General features: G+C 47.0%; 1 protein-coding gene across 2 annotated transcripts in view; it reads right to left on the reverse strand.

Annotated features, from left to right (window-relative positions):
• The window catches only part of CUNH10orf90 (chromosome unknown C10orf90 homolog), a 224,596-nt gene that overhangs the window by 183,625 nt on the left and 17,494 nt on the right, over positions 1-23,477 (reverse strand). For both annotated transcript variants that reach the window (XM_023729902.1, XM_004374931.1), the window contains exon 2: positions 16,096-16,168. In XM_023729902.1, coding sequence (XP_023585670.1) covers positions 16,096-16,168 — 73 coding nt within the window. The remainder of the gene's footprint in view (positions 1-16,095; positions 16,169-23,477) is intronic.

Genomic DNA, 23,477 nt, shown 5'->3' on the forward strand with positions numbered 1-23,477 from the left:
CTTTTGCATGGAGTTTCAACAGATGGATACAGCGCTGGAAGTGCTCACTCATCTATGCCAAGAAATTTGGAAGATAGCTTACTTGGCCAAACGACTGGAAGAGATCCATATTTGTGCCCTTTCCAAAGAAAGGTGATCCAACAGAATGCAGAAATCATCTAACAGTATCATTACTATCACACAGAAGTAAAATTTTGCTGAAGATCATTCAAAAGCGGTTACAGCAGTACATCAACAGGGAACTGCCAGAAATTCAAGCCAGATTCAGGAGAGGATGTGGAAGGAGAGATATCATTGTTGATATCAGATGGATCCTGGCTGAAAGCAGAGAATACCAGAAAGATGTTTACCTGTGTTTTATTGACTATGCAAAGGCATTCGACTGCATGGATCATAACAAATTATGAAAAACATTGCAAAGAATGGGAATTCCAGAACACTTAATTGTGCTCATGAGGAAACTGTACATAGATCAAGAGGCAGTCCTTCAAACAGACAAGGGGATACTGTGTGGTTTAAAGTCAGGAAAGGTGTGCATCAGGGTAGTATCCTTTCACCATACTTATTCAATCTGTATGCTGAGCAAATAATCTGAGAAGCTGGACTATATGAAGAAGAATGTGCATCAGGATTGGAGGAAGATTCATTAACAACTTGAGATATGCAGATGACACAACCTTGCTTGCTGAAAGTGAAGAGGACTTAAAGCACTTACTGATGAAGATCAAAGACCATAGCTTTCAGTATGGATTACACCTCAAGACAAAGAAAACAAAAATCCTCACAACTGGACCAATAAGCAACATCATGACAAACAGAGAAAAGATTGAAGTTGTCAAGGATTTCATTTTACTTGGATCCACAGTCAATGCCCATGGAAGCAGTAGTCAAGAAATCAAATGACATATTGCATTGAGCAAATCTGCTGCAAAAGACATCTAAAGTGTTCAAAAGCAAAGATGTCACTTTGAAGACTAAGGTGTGCCTGACCCAAGCCATGGTGTTTTCATTCACCTCGTACGTATGTGAGAGCTGGATGATGAATAAGGAAGACAGAAGAAGAGTTGATGCCTTTGAATTATGGTGTTGGCGAAGAATATTGAATATACCATGGACTGCCAGAACAAGGAACAAATGTTTCTTGGAAGAAGTACAGCCAGAATGCTCCTTAAGTGCAAGGATGGCAAGACTTCATCTCACATACTTTGGACATGTTATCAAGAGGGATCAGTCCCTGGAGAAGGACATCATGCTTGCTAAGGTAGAGGGTCAGTGAAAAAGAGGAAGACCCTCAACAAGATGGACTGACACAATGGCTGCAACAATGTGCTCAGGCATAACAACAGATCATGAGGATGGTGCAGGCCCGGGCAGTGTTTCCTTCTATTGTACATAGAGTCGCTATGAGTCAGAACAAACTGGATGTCACCTAACAACAAAAACAACATGGAGTTTGTTATGGATTGAATTGTGCACCCCTAAAATATATGCTGAATTCCCAGCCCTTGTACCTGTGGATATAATCCTGTTTATAAATGGGGTATTTGTTTTGTTATGTTAGGTTCTAAACCTAGTCACTTCTGAGTTATAAAAAAACCAGTATAGACACAGAGACACACACGGGGGAAGACAAATGCCACATGAGAATCATCTACAGTCCAAGGAAGGCCAAGAAATCAAGGAACAGGTGGGGCTACTGACAAAGAAGGAATCAACACAGCTGAGACTGATCTGGACTTTTAGCCTCCAGAACTGTGAGAAAAGAAATATTTGCTCTTTAAAACCACCCACCTGTGGTATTTGTGTTATAGGAGCATCAGGTAACTAAGACAAGGTTGTTGTGAGAAATAGGGCAAACACTTGTCAATGTCTCACACACAGCCAGGTGCACCGTGGATCCCGACACATGAAAGCAATTGCTATGTGGTGGGCGGATTGCATCAAGAGTCCTAACTGGCCATCCCTCCCTAGAGCCCAGACCTTTCACTGGACTTTGCAGCTCCTCTCATCAAGATGTGGGTCTATTTCTCCACGCCTGGATTCTGAGTTCCACCATTTGACTTTCTTGGGTTTGGAAACACACTTGTGGATTTGTGTTTTTTGCTCTTGTCCCTCTGCCTTCACCTTCAGAGCATTCCAGGCCAACCTGCTGAGTGGAGCCGTCACCCCAGCTGTCGCCTGCCAACCCCCAAACACACATGCAGGCCGCGCTGAGAACAGAAGAACTATAAATCGGCGACCTACAGCCTGAGAGCTAAAGAAATGCCGATTGCTTTATAAGCCACCGAGTGCTGAGGACAGTTCATTTTTCAGCATTGTTGTGGCAACGGATACCTGGGTGCCATTACTGTTGTTCAGATCTCAGCCCACTCATGGGAGGTGGGCTGCTCTGGGTCCGCTGACAAAATGGCATTTCTGTATCTTCAAGGAGCCAGATGTTCCTCCCACTCCATCCACGGGATAAAACCTTGTCTGGGAGGTGAGGTGTCCAGGCTCTGCGGGCCTTTTCTCTACCATCATCCCACCACCAAGCACCCAGAGACCACCACCAAGCACCTAGGAACCACAAGGCAGGGCCTCTGTTGGCGGGCAAGAACTGGGGTGGAACGGGATGCAGGCCATTCCAGAGCCCTGCAAGTCCTCGGAGAAGGAACGCAGCGTCTGCCTGCAATGGGGAGGTACACATGCAGGATATGAGGTCTCCAGACCCCTGCTGAAGTGCTTAGAGGCACAGGCAGGGTATAGATCTGATGCATCCCGTGGAGTGGCCTGGCCAAGGTGGCCAGGGAGGGGGGCTACTGCAGGGCTCCTTGACAGAGAAGATGTGGGGCAGGAGACTCCGTAATAAGCTGGGGAGCAGAGCGGCCTCCTGTCTGGGACAAGGCTGCAGGGATAGAGAGGAATGCATGGGCACACACTGAGCACAGCTCCTGAGTGGAGAGTTCCCGGCTCCCTGGTGTGACAGCTCCGGAGTGGGCCCACAGGTCATCTGCCAGGCTGCCCTGCCCCATGCACACCACACCTCAACCCTCACCCTTTTTCCTCTGCCAGCCTCGCCTTATCCCTCCCGATCTCGTGTCCAAGGGCAGGGCCTTTATCCTTTGACCCAAATCGTAGTCCGTGCTCAGGGCACCGCAGCTCAGAAGCGACGTGCCCCAACCTCATCAGCTGTCCAGGAACACGGCCTGGCCCGCCTCCCCAGGCTGCCTGTCTGGATGCTCAATCACCCTCATGGATTGTTTGCTAAGTGCCATAAAAAGGACAAATCGAACTTAAGCAGACACAAAGCATTAGAGGAAGCCACGTTCCGAGTTGAGTAGGCAGCTGGGCTCCCGCCAGGGCTGGTATGAAGGCTCTAAGAGAAACTATAAGCTGAGGGTCATTAAAGGAAAGCTTTTTAACACCGGAAAAAGAAGAGAATTTTAAAAGCATGGACCTATTATAGGCTACTGCCTCATCCTCTCTCTCAGCGGAAACCTGGAGCACATTTCTCTCTTCTTCGTTCATGGAGGTGGGGTGGGGTGGGGTGGGGGGCCTCGGGAACTAGCGCTAGCCCCTTGAAGAGCCTCCGATAGCAACTCTGGCCTGAAGGCGCTGAGCTGATCACATTCAAGAGAGCCACGAAATTAGGTGGGCCCAGGATTTAGGAGCTCCATCCAGTGTGGATCAATGAGGAGCAAGGGGACGTCTCCAGATTAAAACGGACTACCCACTGCGAAAACCCGCTCATTCTAGGGGCTCCAGGTTAACTACAGGAAATCTAACACACAAAGAGGAAGCAACCGATTCTTAGTTGCATGATCTGTACTCTCCTTGCAGGCCCTGGACAAGGGCCTTCAAACTGCACTCTGCACTACTGGAATTCTGGGAGCCCCCGGGGGGTGGGGCACCTGGGTAGGAGTCCGCACCTGCCCCCCACTTCAGCCAGAGCCCCTCTGCATTTATCTCTTTTACAGACTGGCTTCTCGTAAGAGCCCCTTTTACAAAAGAGTTCCATTTAAAAATGGCACAAACAGCTTTCAGGAAACGCAGCCCTGTGCTCTCTAGTCACCCCAAATAGCCAAGGTGGTTTGTGGGAGACGGGAACTGCACAGTTGAACCTCCCCTCGGCCCAGAGGTCAGGCAGCTTTGCTGATACCAGCCTAAGGGGAGAAGTTTCCGGAGGCTTCCTCAGTCATGTGGTCTCCTCACGTGCTCAAGGGAAGCACGCGACATGCAGCAAAGGCCCTTTCAAAAACTATGGTACCTTTGAATGGGAAGCCAGGCCTTACCTCTCTCCTGCTGGAACACAGACACACAGTTTTTGCTGGGACACATGACGATGTCCTTGTGCCCCCTGGGAAGCTGGAAAGGAGTTGCTGGCCCCGATAGTCTTTTTCTGGCAATCACGACCTCTCGCACTCATTACCAGCTCCCTCTCGGCCAGGCATGGACCTCTGCGCTTATTGAACTCACCACCTTGAGCTGAGGGTAAGTTAGGAGCACAGAACCATAGAAAGAGAGAGAGAGAGGCCCACCACTGAAGAGCGAGGGAGAAAGAAGCAGGATAGGCGATGATTTGTTCAAAAGAGAGTTTTTACAAGAAAGATCTTGTGACCAACGCTGGCATTTTTGCCAAGATATAAAATAAGCAATGAAAAGTCAGAGGCATGTGATGAGGGGCCAGATGGCTGTTTGGGGTTGCTTTAGCTGGAGTGTGCTCGTTCCCCGGGCTCAGTCACATTACAGCTGCCAGGTAAATACTCCTTCCGTGCTGGGAAGCCGGACACGAACATGGTCATTATATTACATAACACAGTAAGCTTCAGAAATACATTTAATTCGGTGTGCCACTTTCAATTTACGCTGTATTTTGTTTATATACTCATTCTTTTCAAAGATTTCCCCTTTGATAGCCAGCTAGGCAAAAACAACTCAAAAAAATACCACTTAAGCTAACAACCAGGTTTATTCTCTCCACGCATTATTAACAATATTTCACCAAAAACCAGCAGCTTGCCACATAGCAGGGCCCACCAGAGCTTGGGAATGTGCCTTCTATTTGCTGCCTTTCCCAATAATATATATCCCTCAGAAGGAGTGTGGGACTTCCGGGCCGTTATTTCTAAGTGTTATTTTTCTCTTGAGGGGCTCGTGATATACAATGAACAATTAATAAGGAAGTAGGAACAAATAAACCATTCTACTTGAAGCAGTCCAAATCACACCAATACTAAGGTGCAAGCCCAGCTCAGACTCCTGCCCATGCTGGGATTCCTGGCCCTGGGACGGGGCGATGCCAGGAGGCGAGGGCTGATGGAGTCCGAGGAAGGATCCTGAGAGCAGCAAGATCAGGAGGGAAGACTGGGCCGTTTCAGAGTGGTGGGAGGAGACAAGCAGAGAAGGGAAACATGCCAGTGTCTCCGTGTGTCACCTCAAAGTCCTTTTGATGCCGACCATAGTGATGTCCTGGTTCACTGTCCCCACGGCTCTCCAGGTCCCACTGGTGACATGGCTGCAGACCAACCTGCCCACTCATTCCCCCGACAGATGTCTAATGAGGAGCTACGCTTGACTGGAGCTGGTAAGCAAAATCAGACAAAGGCCCTGCTCTCGTGGAGCTTACAGGCTGGATGGGGAGCAGATAGGCATCGAATACCCACACAGGTACACACACGTAGAATTGTGGTTGTAATGACTGCAGCAGAGGAGAAGATGGCGGGCTCCGTGCCTATGAGGTGATCTGTAGGATGGGTCAGAGTTCCTCAGCTCAAGAAAGGGAAGAGCTTGTGCAGAGACCCTGAGCAGGAGACACCTGGTGAGCAGGGGGCTGGAGCAGAGAGAGGGAGAGGGAGGCAGACGGTGCTAGGCCCAGGGCCTCAGGGCGTTTTAGACCACAGGAATAAGTGTCTTATTCCAAGACAGGCATGGAAGGGTTTTATGAGGGCATGGTGTGGTCTGAACAGCTCATTCTGGCTGGAGGTGGAGACCAGGCTGAGGAGGTACAGTTAGGCCAACAGCCCAGCAAAACAGAGTGAGGGATGGGTCCCAGAGATGTCTAGGAGGTAAATCAGGGGGACTTGGTCGTGGATTGGACACAGGAGTTTGAGAGAGGCAGAAAAACACCTGTGTTCCTGGCTTGGCCAACCAGTTGGATGGGGTACCATTCCTGAGATGAGAAAGCAATCTGAGCTGAGAGAGGACCAGGGGCTCCCGGCCAGGGTGTCACTGGTTCTCCCTGACCACCTTGGGCCAGTCTAGAGCTCAGGTTTCTGCCTGGCTCTGGGGAGTGAGCTCCCGACTCATACCCGGCCCTGACACCTGAGCCTGATCTGAGCCGGACCTCCTGCACCTGAGCTGGACCTCAGGGATTCTGGGTGGGAGTTCATTGCAAGCCCAGGTCCTGTTTGGGAACTGCATGCAGGTTCTCCCCGATGTGGCCCTGGGTATCCAGGCACTGAGATGTGTCTCCATCTGGGAACACCATGTTCTCGTGCTACACATCCCTGACACTGGCCTCCTGCCTGGGGTCCACACCCAGCTCTCACCACATCCCGGGAACCAGGTCCAAGCTCTCCCTCTGTCTTCCCTGCCCCAGCAGGTCACTGAGTCCAGGCCCCAGTGCCTCTGTTTCTGCCCAGTACTCTGCATCTCCACCTCTCCATGCCAGGCCCTTTGGAAGAACTTTCCGCTGAGTGGCCCTTGGAGGTGAGAGAACAGTATTCCCCTAACCAGCCAATATTACAACTTAATTTCTTAAAAACATAGCCGGTTCCAAGACTCCAAGTGGTGGCTTTAACCAGGGAAGTTCCCGCAGCTCTTGGGCTCCTGTCATGGATTGAACTGTGTCTCCCAAAAATGTGTGTCAACTTGGCTGGACCATGATTCCCAGTATTGTGTGACTGTCCACCATTTGGTTATCTGATGTGATTTACCTATGTGTTGTAAATCCTACCTCTGTGATGTTAATGAAGTGGGATTAGCGTCAGTTATGTTAATTAGGCAGTACTCAATCTACAAGATTACGTTGTATCTTAAGTCAATCTCTTTTGAGATATAAAAAGAGAATCGAGCAGAGAGACATAGGGAACCCCTACCACCAAGAAAGAAGTCCTGGGAGCACAGTGCATCCTTTGGACCCAGTGGCCCTGTGCAGAGAAGCTCCTAGACCAGGGGAAGATTGATGACAAGGACCTTCCCACAGAGCCAACAGAGAGAGAAAGCCCTCCCCTGGAACTGGTGGCTTGAATTTGGACTTCGGGCCTCCTGGACTGTGAGAGAACAAATTTCTCTTTGTTAAAGCCATCCACTTGTGGTATTTCTATTATAGCTGCACTAGATAACTAAGACAGCTCCCATCTGGAGACTGATGCTGCGGGTCTGGGTGGCACCTGGAGACTATTCATATTTTAGGCTCCTTGAACGGTTCAGTTGAGAATAACTGCTGAAGCAAAGCCATTTTCCCTGCTCTGTGACTCAGAAAACCCTCATCTCCAAGCTGGATGCCATGGCATTGCTGCTCAGCCATCTTACATCGGCCTCTATACGATGTGTTTCCCCAGGGGCTGCTCCTTTCCAGCAACAACAAAGCCCAGTGCTAGATGTCATCTCTCAGACCTAGTCTCTTTGCTCAGAAAGACACCTGTGTTCCTGACTTGGCCAACCAGTTGGATGGGGTACCATTCCTGAGATGGAAGAACAATCTGCGCTCAGAGAGGACCAGGAGCTCCAGGCCAGGGCGTCATTGGTCCACCCTGCCCACCAAGATGGTTGTAGTTGTTGTTAGCTGTGGTTGAGTCAATTCCAACTCAGGGTGATCTTCCAGTCCTACACCACCTTCATGATCCTTGGTGTGCTTGCGTCTATTCTTTGTGGCTCTTGTGTCAATCCATCTTATTGAGAGTTTTCCTCATTTTCGCTAACCCTCCGCTTTACCAAACGTGATGTCCTTTTCTAGCAATTGGTCTTTCCTGATGATACTGATGTCTCCCAAAAAGATACGCTGAAGTCCACAGTCTGTAACTGTGAATGTGACCTTGTTTGGAGGTAAGGTCTTTGAAGATGTTGCCAGTTACCCTGCAGGTCATATGGGAGTAGGGTCAGTCCTAATCCCGTCTGAATGCTGTCCTTATAAAACAGGAGGACAGACACAGAAAAACACACAGAGGAAAATGGCCATGTGATGAGACAGTCGTGTTGCAGTACAAGCCAAGGAATACCTGGGGCTGCCAGAAGCTGAGAGAGAGACAAGGAAGGATCTTCCCTAGAGGTGACAGAGAGAACATGCCCAGCTCACACCCTGAATGCAGTGCTTTTAGCAGCCCCCTGGGGAAACACGAGGGAGAATCTATATCTGCTATTTTAAGCCACCTGCTGTATTTTTTTTTTTTTTCCATACCCTTTGCTCATTTTTCTACTGGTTCCTTTTAACTGCCCCACACCCCCCACACCCCTGGCTGTAATCTTTTTTTTTTTTTTGGTGCTTTAGGTAAAAGTTTACAGCTCAAGTTAATTTCTCATTCAAAAATTTCTACACATTTTTTTTGTGACATTGGTTACAATTTCCGCAATGTGACAGCAGACTCCCCCTTTCCACCCCAGGTTTCCTGTGTCCATTCACCCAGTTCCTGTCCCTTCTGCCTTCTCGTCCTGCCTTTGGACATGAGCTGCCCATTTGGTCTCATATATTTGACTGAACCAAGACGCATGTTCCTCACGTGTATTAATTTTTTGTTTTATAGGCCTGTCTAATCTTTATCTGAAAAGTGGGCTTTGGGAACGGTTTCCGTTCTGGGTTAGCAGAACATCCAGGGGCCATAGTTTTGGGGGTTCCCTCAGACTCTGTTAGACCATTAATTCTGGTCTTTCTACATGAATTTGAATTCTGTTCTACGTATTTCTCCTGTTCTGTCTGGGACTCTCTGTTGTGTTCCCTGTCAGGGCGGTCATTGGTGGCAGCCAGGCACCATCTAGTTCTTCACTGTGTGGTATTTTGTTACAGCAGCCCTAGGACACTCAGGCAGAGGTCTCCTCATCCTACGTCTAACATTGGGCACAGTGGCCCTCGTGGCTGTCCACTTCATGTCTGCCCACCTTCTGATAGCCTCAGCACCCTCTCCTCAGATTCCTTTAGCTAAGTCCCGCAGGATACAAGAGGCACTGACTGGGCTTTTGTGCCTTTGAGGGGAAGCAGCTAAATCTGGATGGATGTATTTTTTCCTGACACAAAGCTACACAGATGTGGAAATCTGCAGCTGAGTTCTTAGTTACTTTACCAATTATTTTTAAAATTAGATTATGTACCAGGTGATGGGCAAAGATAAAGCTAGAGGCAGAAACTCATATAGGAAGAAAAGAAAAAAGCTGCTTAGTGCACTATTTATGGGGTGACTGCAGCAAAATCGAGGGACAAGGCCCAGGCAGCCACTAAGCAGAATTCAGGAGGGGACATGGGGTTAGCGGTTATTCATAAAGAGCAAACAGGTACTGTCACGTAGCCCCTGTGACAAAGAGGGTTTTGTCTGTTTTTTTTTTTCTAATAATTTTCTACACAAGTAGGCACAACAGGCCCACACATTGTCTAGTTATGTCTTCTGCAGAAAGCAGGATAGATGCTTTTTTATTCTCCGTGAGTCAGAAAAGTCACACTGTTTTTCCCAGCTCTCCCCTTGCAGAGTGGGGTCGATGCTGGACAAAGTGACTCCCTGAGCTGACCGAGTCCCCAAGCAGACCTCTTACAGCCAGTTGAGTGGAAGCCTCGTCCCTCTCCACAAAGGAAGACAGGAAACAAGAGGGGCCTGTTACACAAAGAGCTGGAAAGCCTCTGAAAACCCCAAGGGCAGGTGATTCCTTGTCAGGCTCTCTCATCTGTGGGCAAATGATCCAATTCCCAGTCTGCTCTGCACATTTGACTGGGAGTGTATGAGTGTCCCGGAGCTGCTGCAACAAAATACCACAAACCGGGAGGCTTGCATGTACAGAAATGCTTTGTCCCACAGATCTGGAGGCAGGAGACTAAATTCAGGGTGTCAGCAGAGCCATGCTCTCCCCATCAGCTCTAGAGGAGGATCTTTTCTTTTCTCTCCAGGCTTCTGGTAGCCCCAGGCATTCCCTGGCTGGCAGCTGCAGTATAACTCTGTCTTCACAAGGCCATCTTCCCTTTGTCTCTCTTCTCCTCTCTTGTAAGGACACCACCACGATGAGGTTAGGACCCGCCCTCATCCTGTATGACCTGTGTGATATTATCATTATAATATCATTATAACTTAACTGATAAAATCTTCAAAGACCCTATTTCCAAACAAGGTCATGTTGACAAGCAGCAGGGGTTAAGACTTCAACATATCTTTTGGGGGGACACTATTCAATCCAAAACAGGGAGTGAGATCCCCAATGCAGAAATGACTCCGAGTAGGTCATTCATACAAATAATGCTGTTTAACCTATTAACTACTGCATTCTGGTCCCTGAACTTGGGACTACAGAGATGAGTAAGACAAGTCCCTGCCCTCAGAGGCCCCAATCTTGAAGGGAAGAAAGACAAGTCGGCAAGATAAATATGCAACCCTGAAAGGACTATGACTGGGCAGCAAACAAGGTGCCATCGGGAGACCGGGGTTGGGGGGTGGAGAAGGCGGAATCCAGAAAACTTCCTGCAAAAGGAAGGGTTTTAACAGCAGAAGTATGGAGAAGGGGGTTTCAGGCAGAAGAGCCTCTGTGGGCAAGGCAGAGAGATCGGCAAGCGAGAGTGCAGGGACTGGCAAGGCAATGTAACTGGAGAAAAATCTAGAAGGATGATCTAGGGTGAGAGGGGAAGGGCACTGAATGCCGTGCCAGAGTTTACACTCTGCACTCCAGGAACTGATGGGATTTTTGAGCAGAGATGTTGCATTGATTAACGACACTCATGAATCGTTCAATAAATGAGTTCTCCCACGGCAGAGAGGAACTTAGGAGAATGAGGCAGACAGAGTTTGGCATAATCAAAATGGCTCTGTATGAAGAAAAACCCACCTGTTTTGACTCCAACAATTAGAGCCTTAATAAAAACCAGGATCTGCAGGGAAAGCAATTGGATAAGTACGGTGTACCTTCTACACCTTGTTCATAGAGAAACTACAATTATATATGCCTTTTCTGGAAAAGAAATCCAGCCGCGGCTCACCTCAAGCTCTGGGTGGCTTTTATGGGGCAATAGAACAATGCTTCCTGGGACCATGACTAGGGGCGTGTGTTACACTGGGGCAACTAGCTGTTCGACTCAGTACTAACGAAATAGAAACTATGGTGATGAAGGAAGCAAACCACTGCTCTCAGGAAAATTGGGATAAAGTAACAATTAGTGGTTAAACACAATTATTGGTTGAACACAATTATTGGTTAAACACCCAGTGGTATGCAGGGCAAAGACCTGGTCATCTGCTCTCATAAAGAATACAGCCAAAGCAAACTCTGTGGGGCAGTTCTAGACATGGGGTCGCTATGAGTCGGAATTGACTCGACAGCACACAACAACAACAAATCCTCAAGTTTCAACTGAAATATAATTACTTCACCCCACTCATCCATCAAAGATCCACCCTTTACAAACTGCCAGTTTTAAAGGTCAGCCTTAATTGATCAGAAGGAAGAAAGTTTCATGTCATCCCACCTTCCTTTCCTAAGCCAAGTGAATTAGTGATTAAAAATTCCAAGTGACCTTCATCAGCTCCCCTAACGGATTTCCACAGAAATGTCTTAACGAGGCAACCTAGCTTCTCCAACCATTGCTAAATCTTTCAGTCAACCAGTCTTACCTGCAGACAGGTAGTGGCATAGTGATGGGGAAATGGTAACTGGAATCTCTTTATACAATGCAGGATGGAAGTTTGAAAGGGACTTCCTACCTTCTTCTGATTTTGAAAACAGATGTAAGTTTGGGCAGAAATAGCCGTCCTTCCTGCATTTTTCCCTCCGTGTTCAGACCCGACTAATCACAGCAAACTGAAATTTTACACAGGCACAGACTTCCAAGGTCTTGCCAAGAGGACAATTTAACCATTAGAAACCAACTCCCCACGTTTCCCAGTCCTGGAATTTCCAATGACCGAGGCAGTGAATAGCTGTACTGTGTAAATGAAGGAAGCAAAAATGAAAATTTAGAGACAACATCCGCTTTGGGGTTCCTGCATGAGTACTGTGAACCTGGCTGCACCAAATGACCCACTGCTCCGGCTTCTACAACAACAGAGCCACCACCCACATCACTGAATTTAGGCAGCTTTGTAGAGATGGGGGATCCAAAACCATCATTGTCTTAAAGCAACTGAGACCAAGGAAGTGCAAAGACGTTTCCAAAGACAAAAAGCTCATTGATGGCAAAGTCAATACTGGCACTATGTGCCTCAGTCAAAAGGCCAAAACCCTGCAACAAGGTCTGTGGTTCCCAGGGCAATGTTCTTCTTCCCAACCCATGTGTGTGTCTGTTTGTTCTTTTGGATTTGTAGCCCCATCCTCTTCCCATCTTGTATATTACCTCCCACACTCATCTCAGCCGTACTTGTGGTTTCTTGTACAACTCACATGTAAATGATGGTTATATCAAAATTTATAAACCTAGCCTGTCTCCTTATCTCAGGACCAAACTAGGAACTGTTTACAGGTGATCCTGGGCAGATGTCACAGGGGCCTGTCCAACTCAGGGTGTCCATACCCTACACACTCAGAGTCTGCCCACCAGCACCATCCTTTGCTCCCATAAATCTCTTAGATCCTGAACGTCCTAGGCCATTAATGGTAGCACTACTTGCCCAGAAATATCTTTAATTTGTCCCTTATCCCAACAGCCTGTAGATAATTCAATTCCTAGTGCTCCATGGGTTCTGCCCTAGCCTAAACCCATATCATCTCCTGCCTGGAATATCTCAGCAGAGCTGTCTTCCTGATACATGAATCAGATTGCAATTCTAGCAACTTAAAAAGATTTAATGCTTCCTCTTTGCCTGCTCAATAACTGTAGAATAAAAGCAAATAAATAAGGGAGCTTATTTGCTTTGGCTCCACCCAATGTAAAAGCTTTCTAATAATCCCACCTGAGTGAACACGTCATGAGCTACGTTATAGTATAGGGAGCCCCCTATCCTTGGAGCTCACAGGGTGGTAGGCCTGCTCTACAGAGGCTTCCCCACTCCTGCAAGGAACCATGAGAAGGATTCAGACATCAGACGTCAGAAAGAAGCTGGATTAAACCACCTCTGTGTCATTCCATGGCGTTCCATGTAGACAAGAGGCTATCAGGAACATCTGCCTGGCCCAGGGACTCCTGCCCCTCAGAGAACTGCCCCACCATCCAGTCACCCATAAGGCTGGTCCTCAGAAGCCATCTCACTTTGCCTCCTGACCAGAGATGATGTCATCAAGGGTGGGCCTGGACCCGGACAGGCCACTCAGAAGGAAGAACCTTGAATACGTCATGCGGAGTGAAGTAAGTTAATCCCAAGAAGACAAATATTGTATGATCTCACTAATATGAAACACTTAGAATAGGCAAAGGTATAGAGATCGGAGTTTAACAGAGGTTACCAGGGGCAGGAGGGAAGGGCAAGTAGGGGAATCTTTAATCACTGAGTTTCTGTTTATGGGGTTGGTTGGAAAATATGGCAAAGGATGTTGACGATGGTTGCACAACATGATTGATGTAACTGGTTTGATTGAATTGTACAAGTGAAAAATGTTGAACTGGCAAACGTTGTGCTACCTATATTTTTACAACAATTTAAAATAAAATAAAAAAGGTTAACTGAAAAATGAGAACAGAGGAGTTTGGCACCGAGTCCTGTTATTGGGCCCTAGGTGGTCCACATACCCTTGCTGCCATGCCCCCACCCCACCAGCGCACTTGGTTCCTGTGCTTTCCACAACCTGGGGCTCTTTCTTCCATGAAGCTCACTGGTTTCCTTTCGAACAGTTTCCCTTTTTTGTACTCAAAGACTTTGACATAAATGCCTGCTCTCTCACTTTCCCCACACCACTGAGAGGGCTGAGGAAGGCCTCAGCCTTGTGCCAGGCCCTTCTCATGAGTGCAAGGACAGGGGAGGCAAGCTTGTGAACCAAACTTGACCTCAGAGGGCCCAGAGGGCCCAGGTGGCTGCTCAGACGCAGACCTGTGTTTTGGAAAAAAGTGAAAACAACCTTCTGGGAAGATGCAGACAGCATGAGAGTGTCCCTCAGAGAGGACACCTCCCAGGGAAGCATGGTCCCACATGTACAATGACTGCTTGCCTTCTGCGAGAATGCCCAACATTTATAACTGTCCTGAGTGTTCTTCTGTAATTAGCACTTTGAACATGGAAAGAGGTTTAAAAAGGAAAAAGAAAGCCAGGAGACATGTCCCCTCCTCACCGAGGGTGGCTTCAGTACGTTTCTGACAGCCTGCACCATTACCCTCCAGCCTCCAGGCCAGCCTACTGCTGGATTTCTAAATCATTAAACTGCTAAGTGTCTCGAGAGGGAGCCTCCATTGGGCACGTGTCTGATCAGGATCATTTCTCGCTGACCCAGTCCAGAGAAAACAGGGCTCCAAATCAGTTCATTCTGGTTCAAAACCCTGCTGAGAATTTGCATGTCTAACAAGCTCCCTGCTGAGAATTTGCATGTCCACTCCAGATATACTGAATCAGAATCTACAATTTAACAAGCTCCATATAGGGTCTCTATGAGTCAGAATCGACTCGATGGCAAAAGGTTCGGTTTTTTTTGGTTACAGGGGATTCTTAGGTATAACTTCCTGGGAACTTGTTACAAATGCAAATTCTCAGCAGGGGTTTGAACTGGAAGAACCAGTCGGGAGCCCCGTGGGAAAAGAGTATCAACACATCCACATGTAGGTCACCTGGGTGTGAGTGTTCTGACATCCATCCTGGAATGTTAGGGAGAAAATGTCCCCAAATGCTCTGTGTGGTGCAGGTGACCCAATATACCCCCTGAGCCCACCTCTGCTGCTCACGCTGCCAGAAGTTTCTGTCAACGGGTTCATGTTCTTACCATGGGCAATGTCTGGGCTAGGTTTTCAAAGGACTCAAACTGAACACTTGCCACTGTTAAAGAACAAGCTGGAAACCATCTTCGAGGCTTCCAGAAAGCAGTAAATATGAAAGTTTCTTTCAAATAGTATTTTTGTCTTGGGTTGACTGTGTCAGTTATGGAAATGACTTCAGGTCCCTGATAGCTTTGATACAGGCAGGTGACGGGGGGTGATGAGAAGAGATGGGGTGTGTGCATGTGTGTGATGCCAAAGCTGAAAAGTAACTCTTCTGATTGGTTATAATCTTAGCAAAGCCAGTATACTACATACACACACACATACACACACACACACACATCACACATATATATAGATACATATATATACATATATATTTCCATATATATAGCAACTCATCTGCCACCTTTATGAACTAAAATTAAAATTAAAAAATAAAATTTCTTGCTACATAAAACGTTCTTACGGAATTTATTTTTGCTAGAGTCTTGGAATTGAAATACTCTGTTAACCCAGTGGTCTTATTACAGCACCATAAGAAAGCCTGACCTAAATCCATGAGATTTCTCCACTGAAGGAGGGGGGAGCTTGTTTTCACACCACTTACGTTAACAAGCTTAAAAGTTATGAACTGTAACAGCTGCACCCACTGTTCTTACAGTTCAGCAGCTATGAACTGAAGCTTCACGAAGATGATTTATGAATGCAGACACCCTGCCTCTGTTTACGCTGCATCCACTCTATACTGACAGCACCCACATTTGTCCCACTGCTCATTCCCGGCGAGCCGGCACCACGGCTGGCCGAAAGCACCGCTCACTCAGCAGTCTGCGGGAATCTCGGGTTCCAAACGCAACTCCTGTGGCAACCGATGTTTCTTTTGCATTGTTTGCTTTTTCAGAGACCGCCAACCTGTGAGTCTCTACGTTTAGAAATTCATATCAGCTTCCAGTCTTGTCAGGGCCACTGAGAGACCATATCGTGTTTGGGGGGGAACTCAGTTCCAAAGCGCATCTCATTACTAATAAAAATCAAGGTGAGAGAGACAGTAAGTGAAGGCTGAAAGGCAGGCGCTGCCTGCCGGAGCCGTTCTTTACCTGTGTTTGAGAGACTTGTATTTCTTTCCCAGGCAGAGTGATCTGTGGGGGATGAAAAGAGTCGACTGTGGATCTGGAAGACAAACAGAAATCTTTTCCAGTCTTAAATTATTATTTGCCAGATATATAATCTTAAATAATGTACATTGTGATTAAAAAAATCAGGAAACGTCCCTAGAATCTTTCCATTCTCCCAAGAAAGAGCTACAGATTGTAATGAATACTTATTTCTATTTTCTCCTGTGTTAACTCTGCAGATGAGTAAAAGGTAGGTTTTTGTTGATTTCAAAATATACAAGGAAGGAAGGAAGGAAGGAAGGGCGGGAGAAAAACTGTAACTGCTAACACTGATTCTGCCATGGATCGTGCTAGTAGATCAAAGAACCACATCTAATCGTTCTTTTCTATGCCATCACAGTGCTGAATGGTTACTGAGCTAAAACTGGACATAGGATAAATACTGATAGATTGATTAACCATGAGCAACCAAATTCCAGGAATTAGCCTTCAAGGCCCAATGAAGATAAGATTAATAATACAAAAGCATTCTGCTATCTACAGTGTGATTATATGCTGATTTTCCCTACCAAAAGGTAAACAATCGTTTCACAAGTTTCCCTGAAAGCAGTTGACCGTGGTGAGACTTCCGGCTCTAAGTGAGAATTTGTAATGACACTGCAAAGCATCTCTGTCTGTGCTAGGTCAGCCCCATCCCCATCGACCCCTCTGAGTATACCATGGCCTTACCCCAAGCTGAAAAATCACTCTTCTGACCGTCCAGCTATAATCTTAGCATAATCTGAGTGTAGACTACATGGAGCTCAAGCTCTGCCTCTGATTCTGAACCTCAGTTAATTTCTCAGTCGCACGAGACTCGACTGAGTTTAAAGATTTTTGGTGTTCGGTTCCCATTCTAATCCCCGGGTCAACGCCAGCACCTGGGCAACCAGGTGGAGGAACAGAGGGCAAGCTGGAGCCCAACCAAAGCTGGTACATGGCCTCCCCAAAGCCAGCGGGATAAGAGAAACAATGGGGCGGGGCTGCGGGCGGGGCGGGGCGGGGGGCGAGCGAGGACTGGAGAATTAAAAAGTGACGCTCCCGTTTCTGCCACCCATCCCCCGGCGCTTCCCTGCTGTCGACTTAGCCCAGCCACTGCATATTAGTAATATGATTAATAATAAGCACCAACGATTATTGAGACTTTGAGCGTGCCAGTTGCTGAGCAAATGCTTTGCATACATCATCTCACTGAACTCTAACAACTGTGGAAATGTCGATGTTATGAGTCCCACTGCAGCAGGTGAGAAAGCCAAGGCTTGAGTTAAGTCGCAGGCCACGGTCACCTGGCCAGCGTGCAACTGAGCCAGGATTCAGTCCAGGCCAGTCAGACCTAAGAGCCGGAGCCTTTAGCCAGCATGCTTCAAATATGATTAGTATTAGTAGCAGCTGGTATTATTATTTGGCTATTGGACTGTGTCTGGCTATACTTAGGCTATAAAATGTCCTGTTTTCAAACTTAGCATAGACATGTCATGGGCAATACTGGATAATATGTGAAAAAAATTCAGGAAGGAAATAAAAGTGCAGCAACATTGGAGATGGGGCTGGAAAATAGGCCCAAATTCAGCAGAAGGCAGCAAGTTCTCTCTCTGCTGCCTCAAAAAATCCGATCAGGTGGGTCTGGAAGCTGTCCAGGAGAGAGCGGGGTACAGGGAGAATCCGGCAGCATGGAGGTTTTAAGCTTCTGGTCTCCTGAGGTGTTTGTATGGCTCTTTAAGAAAGATTTTTATGAGTGTTTTTTAAATGTAACTCTTATCGAGCCTGGCAAGTTAGTGTGCCCGGGGCCTGACACCCAGAAGCTCCTGACACACCATCAGCCCCACAAGGAGGCCACCAACCCTGCGGGGTGCAGGTTTGCATGAGGCAAACTGACCGGTCCCCCCAGCCCTCTGCCAGTTTCTGACCACTTGCAAGCCCGGAACCACCTTCCGCAGGCTCTGGGTGCTATTGGTCCAAGAATTCCCAGTAATGGGGTGAATCAGGAACCTCTTTCATCAACTGCCCCCGGCTCTCCATCCAACAGTCATGGCCCCGGAAAAAGCTGGCTTTGGCGCTACTTTCTGCGGGTTGCTCTCTAGTTCTTTCACATAGAAGAGCAACACTTCATTGCTCAGAGGTCAAGGTCGCCAGCGGGCCTGTGCGTTTGGCCCCTGCTAATCTCTGTGCATCGCTGGGCACTTCTCTCCCACCGCATCCTGGGTCTGAGCTTCCTCCATCTCCTTGTATGCAACTACACCCTCCCACCACAGGGTGTTTGCACGTGTTGTCCATTTGCAGAGCGGGTTGTTCCCATGGTCCCCCTCGCGTCTCGGCTCACATGACCTGCTCAGGTGAGTGTTTCTCCTGACACCACCCTCAAAACTAGGTCAGGTTTCTGAGGTACCCGCTCCGACAGAAGCCTTCCTTTGCCTTCAGAGCACTTGCCTGGGTTTGTAAATATACAGTGAGTTAGGGTGGATCTGCAATTGAAAGAAGCCCCGGTTGCTCAGTGGTGAAGCACTCAGCTACTAACCGAAAGGTCGGCGGTTCAAATCCACCAGCCACTCCATGGGAGAAAGATGTGGCAGTCAGTTTCCTAAAGATTACAGCCTCGGAAACCCTATGGGGCAGTTCTACTCCATCCTATAGGGTCGCTATGAGTCAGAGTTGACTCGCCGGCCGTGCATTTGGTTTGGGTCTACAGCTGATGGTTGTTTCCCTTAGGCGCTATGCTCTGTGAGAATGACATTATTTCTGACTTGCTTGCCAATGAATTCCTAGCTCCTGGTACAGGGCCTGGTACACAGTAAGCACTCAATATTATTTTGTTGAAAAAAGAGATGGAGGAATCAACAAATGAAAAGAAAGGCCCCTCTCTAGGGGGAACATGCGTGATGTTTTGGAGCCCACTCTCCTGGCTCTTAGAGATCTTGCACCATGAATGACCGCTGCTCTGTCCCCAGTCTTCAACCTTGCCTTCCTCAACAATTCCTAACTATGTCCAGATCTTTCTTAACTTTAAGGGAAAAACAAAAACCTCCTCCCACACACACCACTTATCATCCTGTCCCCACTCACAGCAAGTATTCTTGATGAAGATGCCCTCATTCTCTCTGCCCCCACTTCCTCACACCTCACTTAATACTCAGTTTATTGCCTTCTGGATTCAGCCACTATGATGTCCCTGGAATGCTCACTGTGTTCAACATTGGCTGCTTAATTGCCAAATCCAACGAATGTTCTCTGTCAGCAACTCTTGACAGCTACTTTTCCATCCGCTCCATTCCACACCCACTTCCTTCTCCCCACACCTTAACTGATGCCCTCATACCTCTTGCCAAGACCCCCATAGCCACCTAACTCTTCTTCCAGAAGCTTCCTCCATCTTTTTCATTACCAGCGACATTTCCATGAAGTAAATCTGGTTATGTTCCTCCCAGCTTGAAATCCTTGTATTTTTAACTGATTCAAACTAAAGTATAAGTCACAGGCATGAAGACATTTTTTGCAGTGTAGACCATGATGGCAAAACATCAGAATTACCCTAAATATCCAACAGCAGAGACTGGCTTTGTAGGTGAGAGCACATGTGTACAGTGACACCTTCTGTATCCATTAACATGGCAACAATGTACACAATCTAAGTTACATTCTTGTCCTCCACAAGCTCTAATGACGTATCACAGAGAGCCTTGAATGCTATGCCAATTTGGGCATTGTTCCCCAGGCCACAGGGAGGCAATGACAACTTCTGAACAAGGGTATTTAGTGCCTTGCATTCAGTTACATGTTAAAGCTCATTACTGTGGAAGCATTAGATTTGAGCCTTGCCTTTGGAGTATTTGCTCATGAGCTCAAATTGGTTATTGCCTTTATAAGAGCTAATGTTTTACGACTACGTTTTTACCTAGTCTAACACATGACATGTATGTGTTGGCTGTTTTCCATTTCCTCCCACTAGAACATAAGCTCCACACAAGTAAAATAAGTTATTTTGTCCATTGCTACAATCCCAGCACCTAGGACAGCACCAGGTCCCTAGAATGCCTTCAAAAATATATGCTGAATGAATGAAAGGACTGTGAAACCAAGCGGGAAAATGCTTAAGATTTACTTACTGTCAATGCAACAGGCACTTGGATGTCCACTATAATTTCCACTAAGTAAAAAAATAAAATAAAATTTTATGTAAACAATAAAAAGGAATTGCAAATAAAATGAATATAATTAATCTCTGTTTTCTGAGCTTCTGGGTAATTTTCTCTTTTCTGCTAGTGGGGACCACCAGCCTGATCTCAAGACACAGAAGTCTCTTCTGAGAACCTTCTCAGGATGCTGGAGGGCGTGCTAGGCCTGCCCCCTTGGGTTCCTCCTGTGGAACCTGGGCCTCCTCACCCAACCGAGTCTTCTCCCCACTAGACTGTGAGCTCCCTCAGGGCATCTCTGGTATCTAGAACAGAGAGGGGTATCGGCAAGAACTGCAGAGAATGCTTGCAGAAGAAGGATGGGAGAAAGGTGGGAGGGAGGAGAGAAGGAGTGAAGGAAGGAAGGGAGAGACGAAAGAAGGAAGGAAGGGAGGGAGGAAGGAAGGGATGGAGGAAGGAAGGAAGGAAGGGGAGAGGGAGGGAGGATAGAAGGAAGGAAGGAAGGAAAGAGGAAGGAGACAAAATAAGGAGGGAGGAAGGAAAGGGGAGAGGGAGACGGGAATAAGGAGGAAAGAAGCAAGGAGTCAGGGGAGTGAGGGGAGAGGGATGGCAGGGGGCAGAGCTCTTGGTCAGGTGTCGGGCATTGTCATGGATTGAATTGTATCCCCCCACAATATCTATCAACTTGGCTAGGTCATGATTCCCAGTATTGTATGATTGGGTACTGTTCTGTAATCTGATTGATTTCCTTATGTGTTGTAAACTCTATCACTATGATGTAATAAGATGGATTAGTGGCAGTTACGCTGATGAGGTCTACAAGATTAGATAGTGTCTTAAGCCAATCTCTTGCGATATAAAAGAGAGAAGTGAGCAGAGACACATGGGGACCTCATACCACCAAGAAAGCAGCGCCGGGAGCAGAGTGCGTCCTTTGGACCTGAGGTTCCTGTGCACAGAAGCTCCTAGTCCGGGGGAGATTGATGATGATGAGGACCTTCCTCCAGAGCCGACAGACAGAGAAAGCCTTTCCCTGGAGCTGATGCCCTGAATTTGGACTTGTAGCCTACTAGACTGTGAGAGAATAAATTTCTCTTTGTTAAAGCCATGCACTTGTGGTATTTCTGTTGTAGCAGCACTGGATGACTAAGACAGACATTAAGAGGTGGACACCTGCCTCTGGCCTGCACAACCCTGGATTTATGCAGCAATCTTCCTACATGTAGAAATGGCCTCCCCAGTAAACGGAAGACGTCGCTGCAGTTCTTACTACCAACTACTCACAAGGAGAGCCTGGCCAGCCCCGAGCTACCTTGCGAGTGATCATTGATTCCTAACTCACTCCTTTTAAGACTGTGTCTCCCATAACTCACTGAAGCCCTTAGGGTGCTATTTAGCGAGTGGAAACAGTACTTTACAAAGCCACACAATAGGGAAAAGATTTAAGGCCCCCTTTCCAACTCAGTTCCCAGTGGGTCTTGGGCCTGGTTGAAGCAGGGGTACACAAACACCTATTACCGGGGACTCTACACATGCCGGGCAATTACTTCATTGGATCCTCCCAACAGCCCTGCGAGGTAGGTATGATAACTCTTATTCCCATTTCATAGATGTGGAAATCAAGGCACAGAGAGGTTAAATAACCAGTGAGTGGATAAAGGGGCCTGAATTGGGATCCAGGCAATTGGGGTCATTCCTTGGGAATAGAAAATTATGATTAGGATCGAGTACATTCAAGGGATCGTGCTATCTCACAATTTTATGGAATGTTCCAGTTTGCAAAGCCCTTTTATACATCTTATACATATTACCTCAGTTTGATTCCCCCAAATCTCTGAAAGGTAGCCAGGACATATAAGGGTTTTTTAGATAAAGAAACCAAGGCCTAGAGAGGGTAAGGGACAAGAACAAGAAATAAGAAAATTGGGGCTCTGGCACACATACTAATGGTCCCAATCTTGGTCCAATATTCCTTCCAGCCAACCACGCTGCTTGCCACCTCAGAGTCTGACCCCACCAGGACTGCCACCAACAGAAACCCTGGGGTCAAGCCTGATGCCTGCTGGGACATCAGTAACGTTAGTCCAATTGATCTGTGAATTCCTGCAGAAGCTAGAGGGTTTGTTCTGGTGAGTTTTGACTGAACTGTGTAGGTACAATCATTCTAGAACCTTCCATTTATATAAAAGACTAAGTGCTTTACAAAACAACTTATGCAATCTCTCCTTGATACTCCCAAGTCTTGCCATAATGGACTCTAATGAGCAAATATGTATGTATATATACGTATAAAGACAGAGAGAGAGGGCTGCTTTTGTTTTGTTTTCTGGCTCTGTCTTCAAAATACCTGAGTATATACTATAAATCCACAATCCCTTTTCTGCAATTCTAAAATCCACAAAGCTCTGAAATCTGAATGTTTTCTCCCTGAGTTGGTAGCAAACTAATTTGACAGCAAAACCTTACCTGACCTAACTTGAGGCTATTTATAATACTAATTTATTTCCTTCTGTGTGAGTATTTATAGTTTTCCTTGCACAAACATCAGTACGCTTAATTACAAGGTGCTACCAGACCCTGCTGGAAATGTTCCACAGTATTATGTTTCTAAAACCCAGAAACTTACTGTTGATGGACATGTGGCCCAAAGGTTTCAGGTGAGGGCTGTGGATCAATACAGCAGGGTTTTAATGAACACTCGTCACATACCAACCCCTGGGTTAAGGGTTTTCCATAGGCCCCCTCATCTTGTCCTCTTATCGACCCTCATAAACCAGGGGTTCTCGTCTGTATTTTACAGATCGGGACACAGGGGTACAGAAAGATTTAATAATTTGCTCTAGGTCACAAAGCTACTATGTACCAAAGGCTAGGATTCCACCCCAGCCTGATTCAAATGCCTCCCTCCCCTTAGTTTTTAACCCCTGCAGCCCAGAGTGCAGACCTTCCTCCCTCCACTGGACTATGACATTCTCAGCACTTCCCAGATTAGCATGTGTACACACATGTGTGTGCATGTTGTGTGCGCATGGTGTGTGTGTATCGTATGTAGTGCGATGTGCATGGTGTATGTGTTATGTTGTGGTGTTGTGTGTATAGTGTGTTGTGTGTGTGTGTGTTGTGTGGCATGTGTAGTGTGTGTTTGGTGTGTGTGGGTGTGTATGGTGTGTGTTGTGGTATGGTGTGATGTGTATAATT

This window comes from Trichechus manatus, unplaced genomic scaffold (assembly GCF_000243295.1).
Source record: "Trichechus manatus latirostris isolate Lorelei unplaced genomic scaffold, TriManLat1.0 scaffold00031, whole genome shotgun sequence".
NCBI classification, from domain to species: domain Eukaryota; kingdom Metazoa; phylum Chordata; class Mammalia; order Sirenia; family Trichechidae; genus Trichechus; species Trichechus manatus.